We start from the raw sequence: 12351 nt of genomic DNA on the forward strand, positions 1-12351 counted from the left end.
CCGTCTCCATATATCTTCCTTTTGTCGACGCGAAAGGCAGTCTGTTTTTTTACATTCTAATATGTTTTTGTATGAGGCTGCAATGTTAAGCAAAAGCATTTTTTCTTCGGAGGAAAAATTGGAAGATCGCACTCTTTTTTTGGGAGGTTCTTGGTCCATTCTAGGAAAGAAAACACAAACAAATAAAATATTATTTTAATTTTATTTTCAAACTATATCAGTTATAAAACCTAAAATAATTGAAGTAATTATAGATGTYCAACTTACTGTAATTCGTGTGACTCTTTATCACTTCYCACTTTCTCTCAYTTTGATTAAACTAGTTCAATTGCCGCCACAATTGTCAAACGCATTTCAAATCGAAAAAAATTACAGTGTTGCCAAATARCATCGCCGATTAACTAAACGACGGTCGCCAACATTCGGTGCAAAGGAACAATGAATTTTAATCAGAGACTAACTAAACGCCGATTAGTTAAACGGAGATTTTAATCCGAGACGGTGCAAACCACCCTTAATTGCAATGTATGAAATCAATAAAAAAAAATTCAAAGTATTAAAATATGAGAAATAAATAAATTTTTATTGAAATCAATATGTCGTTTTTATTTATTACAAAATAAACTAGTGTTTTGTTTGTGAATGAATGTGGCTGTTGATTAACTGGAGAAGGTATGGAGTATTAATTAAGCAAGATCTGAATATATTATCTCATGTAAATCTCAAGAAAAAGCAACAATACATTTTGCAAACTTTATTTGCAGTTGTTTAGAGTTACAATTTTCCAAATCAATTAGGTAACAATAAAAAATGTTTGCTTTAGTAAGACAGTCATTGTTCATAATTTAGATAACTATTAAATATAAAATTTGTGAAATATTAAAACGTAATCAAAATAAAGCAGGATGCCAACAAGAGCCTATGTTGAATAGGAGACACAGCATCCGGTTGTATTAGATAAATTAAGTAAGTATTGCCATCCCAGCAATAAGATACTTTGTGAAATAGGAAACCTACCATCCGGTTGTGTTAAATCTAATTCTTATTTACCTTTTATTAAAACAAATAATTTTTTTGTTTTAATTTTTTTTGTTTAAATCAGGAGTGTTTTTAAAATTTAAAGAAAACAAATTAATTTTTTATAAATTTTATTTTTATTACAACAGCAACACTATTTATTCTAACTTAAAATCTAACTTATTTGCTATACTTAATAATTTTTCTATTTGTACAAAAAATATTTTTTTACTTTGTATTAATTTATTTTTATATGCTATATATTTGTCTATTTTTTTATTTTAGTTTCAATTAATAAATTTTGTTTCACAACATTTTTGAATTTATTACAGATTTGGTTTTTAAAATCCGTTGCCATTCTGTCTACCTCCGTATCCATCTCCATCGTCTCATCCTCATCAATCAGTGAAAACGTTGATGAGGGAGATGGCGACACGGCACGGCACGTCGAAGAGGACCTTTCGTATAACTGCTTTCCTTTTCCTTTTCCTCGAAGAGGACCTTTCGTATAACTGCTTTCCTTTTCCTTTTCCTTTTCCTCGACCTTTACCCTTTTTCGATGGTGGTTGGGTGGTAAAGGCATCAGACGAGTCCTCTTCCAAATGCATCTTAATGTCGATGTCGTTAAAAGCAATCTGAAAGTAATTAAATTTATTATGAGTAAAATAGGCAATAATAATAATAGGTAATATCAAAATAAAAAAAATAAATACATACGTCACTTATTAATTGCGGATCTATGGTGATAGAACTCGTCAGGCTTGTTTCATCATGCACTTCAACCGGATCAGCAGGCTGTTATTATAATTTATTAATATTTTTATAAAAAACAATTAACTTACATACCTTAATCAGGTTTGTCGAGAGAATGTTAATGTTTCTTGAAGAACTCATTTTGTTTTAATTGGTTTTTAAGATCACTTAGTAATTCACTGAATAAAACTAATGAATAAATTAAAAGATAAAGATGCTGGATTTGTATAATAAAAAATAAAAAACTCGTGTCCTATCTTTACTGATAAAAATTTTACAGCTGTTATGGAGTTATTTTGGGATTTGATGTCAAACCCTACTCCTTAAATTGAAATGATTGTGTGAAAATGAAACACCAGCGTCAGCCCAACTATTTTATACTTTCGGTTCACTGTACATTTTCCAACTGACTGTTTCTTGGGTAGTCATCCCTTATCCCTAACTACCTGCTCTGCGAAAGTGGGCTTTACTACACAACACCTTCCACCTAAAAAAAAAATTTTTGCAGAGCCTAAAATTTTAATCATGAATGAAAAAGAAAGAAAAAAAAGGTAAAACTTAAAAACGAAATATTACAATAAAAGGTAAAATATAAAATTCTTAAATGTAGGACAACCATAAAAAAAGCAATATAATTTTTTTTATTAAGAAGTATATACGCAAAGGGGCTGTTCCCATATGGGACCACTAGGCGCCTGTACTATAGCTACTTAAAAAATTATAAATACACTTCTACTTTGTGTGAAAGTTACGAAAGCATTCTACACAAAGTCCTACATTACATTTACAGCACATTGTTCTGCCTCTACTTGTGCAGCTTTGGCCAGCGCATCTTCTTTTTTTTTTTCCCGGGATGGGTGCCACAAAGTGTTTTAGACCGTCAAATCTAACGTCACCGCTAACGCGAAAATCGCTTCCTGCTGCTACAAGAACTCGTCCAGGAGCTTTTGGAGGGTTTTTAAAGTTGGTCAAATATGTCTAAAATCAGAAGACTTTACATTTATTCAGTTATAAGCAGATTACCTATGCCTGAACCATAGATGAAATATTATATTTCCTCTATGCCTGAACTATGTTTCTTCTAAATTCTACCTGGCTTATGTTGCGGCCACTCTTTCTATAGTATAACGTCCACGCATTTTGGATCGCTGCGTCGACCATATACGTAAAAAGATAGACCAATACCATTTTTTGGACCTTATTCCGATGGGGTAACTAGAACAATATTATTTAGAGTATATTTTTTATGTTTGGATACAGTAATTTACTATGAAATGTTTCCATCCATCAAGTCTGTTCCACCCATATTTTTGTTGTATTGTGCAACTACGTCTGGACGACTCACTGCAACATTCTTTTTTTCTTTACGAGAAAACCTTTCAACATTTCGCACGTGTGCTACCCCGAAGTAAGTACTGGCCATTGTATAGTCGTAACCAAGAATATTTGGGATTGACGTATGCAAAGCTTTATTGAGGGTTAAGCAGCCTTGCGGTCGGCCGTAATAATTTTTCACTGCTGGTGGTGCTACACTGAAGATTTACAAAAGAGCCGTATTCAGGAATTTTCGTGGTAGGCTTTTAATTTATTACAGGCAAAAATTTGGGAATTTGTATATTAATTTTATATTAAAGTGATAATGCAGATTTGTAAAGAAACAATCTCAAAATATAGCTGAATATTAAAATTACGTAGGGGAAATTTGGGTAAAATGGCACACTTTCTTAAATACGCAGGTTCCAAATTGAAAAAAATACAGAGCCTACCATGTTTATTAATCTATGAATAGAAACAACAATATTAGGTAGATTTTCAAAAGGAAAGGTTTAAAGTGTAGTTTTATATTACAGGTGAAGGTAGGCCATTTTATTCAATAGATTGGATAATATGGCATACACCTTATATTTATACACAAAGTTCACATATAAAAATCTTGATTTTGGAGGGAACTCCAGCATAATCCGTGTGGCACCACATTTGGCAGATTTGACAACAAACCCAGGTTTCCTTTGGCTTAGACCAAAAATTTGTTGCAATACAAACAAGATGCTTCATCATCATTATCCTCATTTGCAAACGGATCCTCGTCTTCGGTGTCAGGCTCAAGAAGAATCTTCTTAAGGTTTTTCGTTGCTTTTCGTTTCCTAATAGATCTGCGGTCTTCCAAATTTTTTTTTCTTCTGCTCAAAGGAGCTCTTCCATGTTTGGAGTTGAATTTAAAACCAGTGGTCCCTGACTTCTGCGTTTTCTTTTATTTTTTGTTGCCTGTGCTCTTGGCAGTGCATTAATCACTTCCAGTGAAATGTATTTTCTGTTGTCCTCGTACGTTTTGTTCTTCTCCGCGTCTGCCTCTTCTTGGATATTGTGTTCAAGTGGCGGAGTAGGAGTTTTCTCAAGTCGAAGTTGAAGAGCAGATATCCTCAGCGGGTGAGCCTCCCCATAGTCAATCGGAATGCTTTCAGAGAGGCTAGGTTGTGAAATTTTTTTGGAAGATGTTTGAAATTGCGCGTAGTTCAAATAAGAATAGCGTGCAATTTTATCCGCATGTGCTTTATTACCCAAATTTCCCCTAAGAGAAATTAGTAAATCTTAAACTAATGTTTTTTATGTTTTGGACACTTTCACTATCAAAATTGAAAATTTTTACGGATGCGTCTTGACTCTACAAGCAACTTGAATGAAGCCCTGAAAAATTCCTCAAGTCGTTCTTACACCCCTCAACAGCTTCTCGCTAGTCGTAACCAGGAATATTTGAGATTGACGTAAGCAGCTTTGCGGTCGGCCGTAATAATTTTTCACTGCTGATGGTACTACCCTGAACATTTTCAAAAGAGCCGTATTCAGAAATTTTCGTGGTAGGCTTTTAATTTATTACAAGCAAAAATTTAGCAATTTATATATTAATTTAATATAAAGTGATGATGCAGATTTGTAAAGAAACAATCTATATACATTGTGTCAATTTTAAAACTTGCAATCGGCAATTTCTCTCAACTGAAAAAGTTATTAATAATCACTCAAAACCGTTTTGGTGGTTCCTATGGAAATTAAAATGACATGATAAGTGACCCACCTCCACCCACCCTTGAATATAGTAAAAAAAATGAAAATTTAACGTCTTCGTTTTTGAATAATTGGAAAAATAACTTTACCAAATAGGGTGTTGTATGACATTTTTGAAAAGCGCTTGTTATGGGCTTTCCAACGATGTATCGCAAGTAGGGTCGTGCCATTAAAAATTTTCAACTTAAGGTGGCTGTGGCTCGAAGGGTGGGTGGAGGAGCGTCACTTACCATGTCATTTTGATTCCCCCTAAAAACTACCGAAACGGTTTTGAGTGATTCTCAATAACTTTTTTAGTTCTAGAGATATTGACGATTGCAAGTTTTAAAATTGACACTCTGTATATGAAGAGGCTTGTCCTGACTGACCTATCAACCCACAGCCTAAACCGCTGGAGACAGAAATTTCAAATTTTTACAGTAGATATCTTTTATAACGTAGGCATCCAATAAGAAAGGATTTTTGGAAAATCAACCCCTAAGGGGGTTAAATGGGGTGGTGAATTCGAAGTTTTAAAGCTATATCCATGAAAATTGGTATTTAGGCTTTCGGTTAAAAATTAAAAAATACGTATTTTACCATTTTTGGAAATTTCACCCCCAAGAGGGTTGAACAAAGGTAAAAGGTCGTAAAATATCCGTATTTTTTTTAAAATTAAATCCATGAAAATTGGTATTTGGGCTCTTAGTTAAAAACAAAAAAAACACGTGTGTTAAGATTTTAGAAAATTTCATCCCCAAAGGGGTCAAACAAGAGATGAAAATTTGTATAAATATTTATAAATTCGTCATTTTTGAAGTTATATTTATGAAAATTGGGATTTGGGCTTTCGGTTAAAGATGAAGAAACACGTGTTTTAGGATTTTTGAAAATTCCACCCTCTAGGGGGTTAAACAGGGATGACAATTTGTATTAAAATATGTCATTTATAAAGTTAAATCCTTGAAAATTTGTATTTAGGCTTTCGATTAAAAATCAAGTACTGTTTCAGGATTTTTGGAAATTTCACCCTCAAGTTTTACAAGGGTAAAACTTCGTAAAATATTAGTTTTTTTCCAGTTAAATCTATTTGGGTGTTCAGTTAAAACAAGATAGCACGTGTTTCAAGATTTTGGAGAATTCTATGTCTAAGGGGGTCAAATAAGGGATGAAAGTTTGTATAAATATGTATAGTTAAACATGGAATGAAAATTTGTATCAAAATTTGTCATTGTTAAGTAATATCCATGAAATAAGACTTAAAATTTTACGGTTTTTAAATAAGTTATAAAAGACGGACTTTTTATTTTTACTACGAAATTCATAATAAATTGTGTTGCTATATTTGTTAGTAAGTTTCTTAGCCCTTCTGCGTTTTGAAATAGTTGTGGATGTCAAACTACCACACGAGCGAAGCCGCGGGCAACAGCTAGTCTTAAAATATAGCTAAAGATTAATATTAATTATTTATTTTTATGAAAGCCCAAAAACAAATTTCTGTTACGGACCATCTCTTCCTACAAATCTTTGAAACGTGCCTGTTCTAAGAAATGCAAATTTGTTTATGGCATCTCTACCGCAAGCCCTATGAACCACCGTGGGGGGTAATCGTCATATTCTATAATGAGTCTCAAATATTGTTGGTAACCAACTATACTATCCTTAAGTGCGAATTTCGCCCTAATACTCGTACTAACTTAGCTTAAGAACTCCTTGGCCTACTCGACGTCCCCGCTTCTCTAAAGCTTTGACAAATTATGACTTGGTTAATTGCTAAATTTAAACAACCAAAGGAACCATGTTCTGTTTACAGCAAAATATGAACTTATTATTTAAGCTAATTAAAATTACCTAAATTGACTTTTGACCTAGACGTTTGCTGTTCAGTTGACTACATTAATTTTCAACGATTTAAATTCATTACAAAATTTGAACCAGGTCTTTCTGAAGTACCTTAATACATCTGTAAACCTATAAAGTATAATGGGCTATAGAAGAAGAAGAAAAGATTTATCGGAAGGGTTAATTAGAAAGATAACAATGGATTCCTTAAGCTTTTTTTTTATTAGTTTTGTATCAAGAAGGTTGTCAACAATTGGAAATAGGAAATTGTCATGCAAAATATATTATTAAAGAATTTGAAAGTGAGAGAGATATCGTCCCATTGTACAAACAATTTAAATTTCTTAAATTAATGAAGCCTAAAATTGCGCTCCAAAGTGATAGAAAATTTCCCTAGACGTTTTATACAACTTATGTCAAATTTGCAACATGTTTTTCCTCATTGCCTTTCTAATATTAACAAARTCAATACTATTTTAATACAGTTTACAATGGAAAATTTATGCATTTTGGAGAAACACACGAGTCGTTTGGCCTGGATCGCTCGACACCCTCCTGAAGGCGTAACGAATTTAGGTTTTAATATTTCTAAAAAAATGACTGGATATTCGATAGCTTTATTGCAACCCTACACACTTTTAAGAATGTTGACTTTTACCAGATTTTAATATTACTGTAGCTCGTGGGAACTCAAATTCATTTTTAAATAGAGAAAAAAAATACTTATTGCTTTACAGGGTGAAGGGGTTGGGAATATTACAATTTGAAAAAATGTTTTTTTCGGCACTTTTGAGCCACATTTCATCTACTGGTATTTTACGGTTCTCAGAAATTTGGTATTCATTGTATGTACTGGGCAAAATTTGCCATTTTAAGTTTACCTTTGTTATATCTAAATATTCTTTAAATAAAAATCATTAATATTGATATAAAACTTTAAACGATTCGTATGGGAAAAAGTAAAAGTTGGATCTAAAAACTGCATAGTTTAAAAAATCGTCATTAATAGGCAACCTTTGTTGCATTTCTGATCCAGAATTACCTAAATTCTAAACATTTAGTTAAAAAATCATGTTTAACTTCAGATGGCATATTTTTTTTAACAACCTTTCGCATACTATCTCTAAATGCATTTTTGATAAAGGCAAAAGAAATCTGGGTGTTTCAGATTTAAACTTGCCAAATTTTTTTCCATGGTAATTTCGGGTTTCATAAAATTGCCGCATATTTGCTTCATTAGCTTTTGGGAATCGTCATATAACATGAATTAAAATATTGCGAGACTAAAATAAAGCATTAAGGGAATTTACAAAATGTAATACATAATTTAAAAAATATATACTGGGTGTCCCAGGCAGGCTTGGATTTAGGAGATTAACATGGGAAATTAGTTTTTATTTTTTTCCGGCTGCAGGAGTAACAAAAATAAAAATCTGATTAATGAAGCTTGTAGTGCTCGAAAAGGACAATCTTATCGATATTTTTGTCGATTATCCAATTAACTCCATTTCGGCGAAAACGGCTCTTGAAAAATTGAAATTTGAATTTGCCGGGTTAGCGTTACTAAGAAACGAACTATCAAGTCAAATTGTGACAAATTCTCCTTTGGCAACAATGACTTTGATAGTTCGTTTCTTAGTAACGCTAACCCGGCAAATTCAAATTTCAATTTTTCGACGGTCGTTTTCGCCCATATGGAGTTAATTGGAGAATCGACAAAAATATCGGTAAGATTGTCCTTTTCGATCACTACAAGCTTTATTAATCAGATTTTTATTTTTGTTACTCCTGCAGCCGGAAAAAAATAAAAACTAATTTCCCATGTTAATAACTTCGATAGAAAGGCTCGGATCTAACCAAGCAAATTTCCTGTTACACCATAGGACTCCAGTTTTGCTTTGTCAAAGGCATTGCTAAAATCAAGGTAGATTATGTCTACAGGTTGGTTAGAATCTAACATTTTTGTCCATAGATTTGTGCACGATGACAACTGACCTACCTGGTAAAAAGCCGTGCTGATGCTCAGGTATTAAATCATTTTTTTGCATGTAAGTTAATAGTTCTTTGACTATAATTTTTTCCATAATTTTACAGCATGTCGACGTAAGACWTACAGGTCTATAGTTAGTAGGATTAAGTTTATCTCCTGACTTGTACAAGGGCGTGATTGTTGCTTGCAACCACTCGTTGGGCAAGGTGCCTTGTGAGAATGATTTTGTCATCATTTTGGYAAGTGGGCCCGACAACGAAGCAGTACAAGTTTTCAGGAGCTTGGGAGGTATCCTAATCCGGACCTGGAGCTGTATTTAATTGAAGGGCACATAGTTGGCTTTTTACCAGGTCCGATGTAAAATTAATATGAGATAATCCACTAAATGTATCTGTAGGTATAAATGACGGGATATTATTTGTAATGTTTAAATTGAAGGTTGCAGCAAAACTGTCAGCTAAAGTGTTTGCAGTTTCTGTATGATCGGAGCAGAGTAGAYCTGAAGCATTTCGTACTAAAGGAACCGACACACGACTAGAAATAAATTTACGTACATAGGAGAAAAACAGTTTTGGTTCATTTAATGTCGAATGTTCATAATTACTYCTGGCCAATTGTAAATCAAATTTTAATTGGTTAGAAATTTTTTTATGAGCAGAAAAATTATCTTCAGTAGGCTCCCGTTTACATTTTTTCCATAATTTATTTTTGTATTTTATTTTGTCAAGCAAGTGTTGATTTATCCACGGTTTATCTTTTCTCAGTCGGTTTGTAAATATTCTGGTATTGGTTTCAATACAAGTTTGTAAAATCGTGTTAAAATGTTTCCATTGCTCTTCCACATTTAGTGAATCTAAACCATTCCACTCGTAAGCCAAAAGACTTTCGTCTATCCGAGAGTAGTCAACAATTGATGTTGTTTTAATTCTTGTATTTGGTTCTGAATATATCATATGTTGTAGTTCAATTGCGATTTTTGAATGATCAGATGTACCTACAGGATTCGAAATGTTTAAGGACGATACGAGATTAACGTCAGATAAAATCACCAAATCAAGTAATGATGGGCGGTGTTCAGATCTAAACCGTGTAGGTTCATTCACTATTTGTGAAAAAATATTCTCCAGCAGCAATTCAGTAAATTGTTTTTCGCTGCATGTTTGCCCCGTTGTGTTTTTAATAGACCAGTCTATACCAGGAAAATTAAAATCTCCCATGATAATTAAATTAGGATACTGATTGATAGTTGATTGTATTGTATTAAATAGATTTTTATCATTTTCTTGATTGTTAAAAGACGCTCCTGTTGGTGGTCTGTAAATACATGCTATTACAAAGGTTTGTTCTTTTCTTTCAAATTTTAACCATARAGAATCGTAAGGCTTAACAGATACCAGGTGAATAAAAAGTATAGAACCAAACGATTTTTGCTTAAACTATTTATGTTTTCAAAAAAACTAATTGATGAGTGATAAAGTATTATAAAAATGTGAGGTTTTAACAAGAATAAAATTTTTCGAAATTTCCTTTTGTTTTTGATTTCTACAAAAAAATTTATTTTTTTAAATGGAAACCCACTATAAAATCATTTTTCTCATAAAAGCTATACTCTAAGGATTACAACTATCTGCTTTATATTTAATTTTTTCAAAAAAAATGTCGCATAAATTGCAATTTTGACAAAAAAGTCGCATAACTCAAAAACAAAACAAAATTTCGTTCTGAAAATACGATCACATTTTTTTTATATTACATATTACTTTAATTTATATTAATTTTTTGGAGGCAAATGATTAAAAATAAAACCGCTTGGTTCCATACTTTATATTCACCCTGTATGTAAATTTGAGTAATTTTAAAAAATTTTGAGATTTTAATTTGATCTACATAAAGACACACACCGCCACCTTTTTGGGATAGCCGATCATCTCTGAATATAGAGTAATTGTCAATGTGTACAGCATCGTCAGAGACAGACGGATTAAGCCAAGTCTCCGTAAGAGCGATAATAGAGGGTTTAGATTCAGTTACTTCTAACAGCAAATCATTAAATTTTGAAGATAAGGATGCAATATTGGTATACAAAAGAGTAAGTGTAATATTTAGTTTTTTTGTTGTGAAATGATTTTTGGTACGTTGTTAACGTATTTAATTGTAAAGTTGTTTTCGCCAGCATTAAGTCTTCGCTTTAATTCATCACGCAAATAGTTTAAATGCTGTAGTTGTCCCGGGGTTTTATCATTTCTAATAGTAATGTGAGCAAGTTTTGAGTGTTGCAGCAAAGWCGATTTTTTCATCAAGCATAGACGTGCCATCTGTTGACTTTTAAATTGCAACTTTAATAAGCGAGGTTTATCGCCAACGGCTTTTCCTACGCGAAAAACATTTTCCGGACTTACTACCAGTGACGGGTCAATGACCTCGAGAACATCATTAACCACATCAACGTCTTGTTTACCAGCGACAGGTTTAACATTGTACAWAATAACATTGCAAGCACGAGCCGACCTATCGACAGATTCGGCGATAATTTCTTCACGGTTTGTAGCCTGAGACGTATTGTTATTAATAATAAGAGATTCGAGTTTACTGAGACGCTCATCAAATGACGATTTTATTTCATTAACAAGTGTTTTAATTTCTGAAATTGCTGTAATAGTTACGTTGCATCTATTACAAAACAGTTTAATATTTGGAGAGCGAGACTGAGAAATAAAGGCAATTTCATTTTCGCTCATTTTGAGGCAACGACAGTGAATATTTAGCGAACAGCCGTCACACACCACGCTAGGTGTGTCACGACTTACGCTATTAAAACAGTGGCAGCAATTAAAGTTAGCCATTAAAGTTATCGTTATAAACTGAAAACTAATGAAATTAATTCAGAGGGCAGACGCTCACCCTGCGACAGAGCGATAAATACTAAATTTTCACAGCGCTGCGATCAGGGTTGCCAGAGCAACCAAGCAAAAATGATTTCCCCATAAATTTCCCTTAAGATATTCGTTCCCCAAATTTTTCCCCTCCAGGAAGGATTTTCCCCATTTTGGGTAAAAAAATCCCCATCTGGCAACCCTGGCTGCGATCCCAGCTGTCGCTGCTGTGGGAGGGCGAGCGCTTATCTTACACTRACGCGATAAGAAATAAAAATACGTATGTCTTTACGGAAATTAGCAAATTGAATAAGAATAACTCACCGAAATGGCAAAATTGTAATTTCCAAAGGAAATAACACCAATTATAGACACTTAGGTATCGAATTCAATAATTAACTCTAGAAGATGATCACTGAAAACAAAGTTTAAAGGTAAGAGCTCGCAGAGACACGACTGTATTCTCACACGAAAACAGTTATTAGTCGAAATACGTCAAAACTTACTAAAATTAGAACCAATTTTTTAAAAATAGGGAGATAAAGGACAGATGCAGGATAAGTGTGTCATCAGCGACACATTATATGGTCACGATAAGGGAAGAGACATATTAATTATAAAATCCCAAGTAAACAGACACACTCATCAAATTTATCTAAAAAGGGCACTTGCATCACACATGTTCATGGGGCCCTCAGTATAAGTATCACCCAAAAATTTAGGAGAATTTAATTCAATCTTGATCGAGGTGTCGTGCTGTTCAATTAAGTGTCGAAGTGTGTTTCTCCTCTTGCATCTGAATTGAATAATTATTATTTTTAGATTGATTTGATA

General features: G+C 33.0%; 1 protein-coding gene across 2 annotated transcripts; it reads right to left on the bottom strand.

The window, feature by feature from the left end:
• Positions 1 to 1303: 1303 nt before the first annotated feature.
• Positions 1304 to 11975, bottom strand: LOC123004974. 2 transcript variants are annotated; one of them, XM_044398543.1, is made up of 6 exons: positions 11842 to 11975; positions 3039 to 3302; positions 2794 to 2985; positions 1864 to 2748; positions 1735 to 1812; positions 1304 to 1652 (listed from the first exon to the last, which is right to left on the bottom strand). In XM_044398543.1, exons 4-6 carry the CDS (start codon positions 1909 to 1911, stop codon positions 1416 to 1418), a joined length of 363 nt encoding a protein of 120 aa, XP_044254478.1. In that variant the 5' UTR covers positions 1912 to 2748; positions 2794 to 2985; positions 3039 to 3302; positions 11842 to 11975; the 3' UTR covers positions 1304 to 1415. The 2 variants fall into 2 exon arrangements, with proteins under 2 accessions (XP_044254478.1, XP_044254479.1); XM_044398544.1 differs by lacking the exon at positions 11842 to 11975 and having other exon boundaries at positions 3039 to 4660.
• Positions 11976 to 12351: the final 376 nt, after the last annotated feature.

Source organism: Tribolium madens, unplaced genomic scaffold (assembly GCF_015345945.1).
Source record: "Tribolium madens isolate multiple individuals breed KSU strain unplaced genomic scaffold, Tmad_KSU_1.1 Scaffold_20;HRSCAF=117;Tcas5.2_LG4, whole genome shotgun sequence".
Classification (NCBI taxonomy): Eukaryota; Metazoa; Arthropoda; class Insecta; order Coleoptera; family Tenebrionidae; genus Tribolium; species Tribolium madens.

Coding starts and splice junctions, on each gene's coding strand:
- LOC123004974 (XM_044398543.1), bottom strand. CDS start 1,911: ATGAGTTCTTCAAGAAACATTAACATTCTCTCGACAAACCTGATTAAG. Junction 1,813..1,863: donor TCTCGACAAACCTGATTAAG/GTATGTAAGTTA, acceptor TTATAATAACAG/CCTGCTGATCCGGTTGAAGT. Junction 1,653..1,734: donor ATCCGCAATTAATAAGTGAC/GTATGTATTTAT, acceptor AATTACTTTCAG/ATTGCTTTTAACGACATCGA.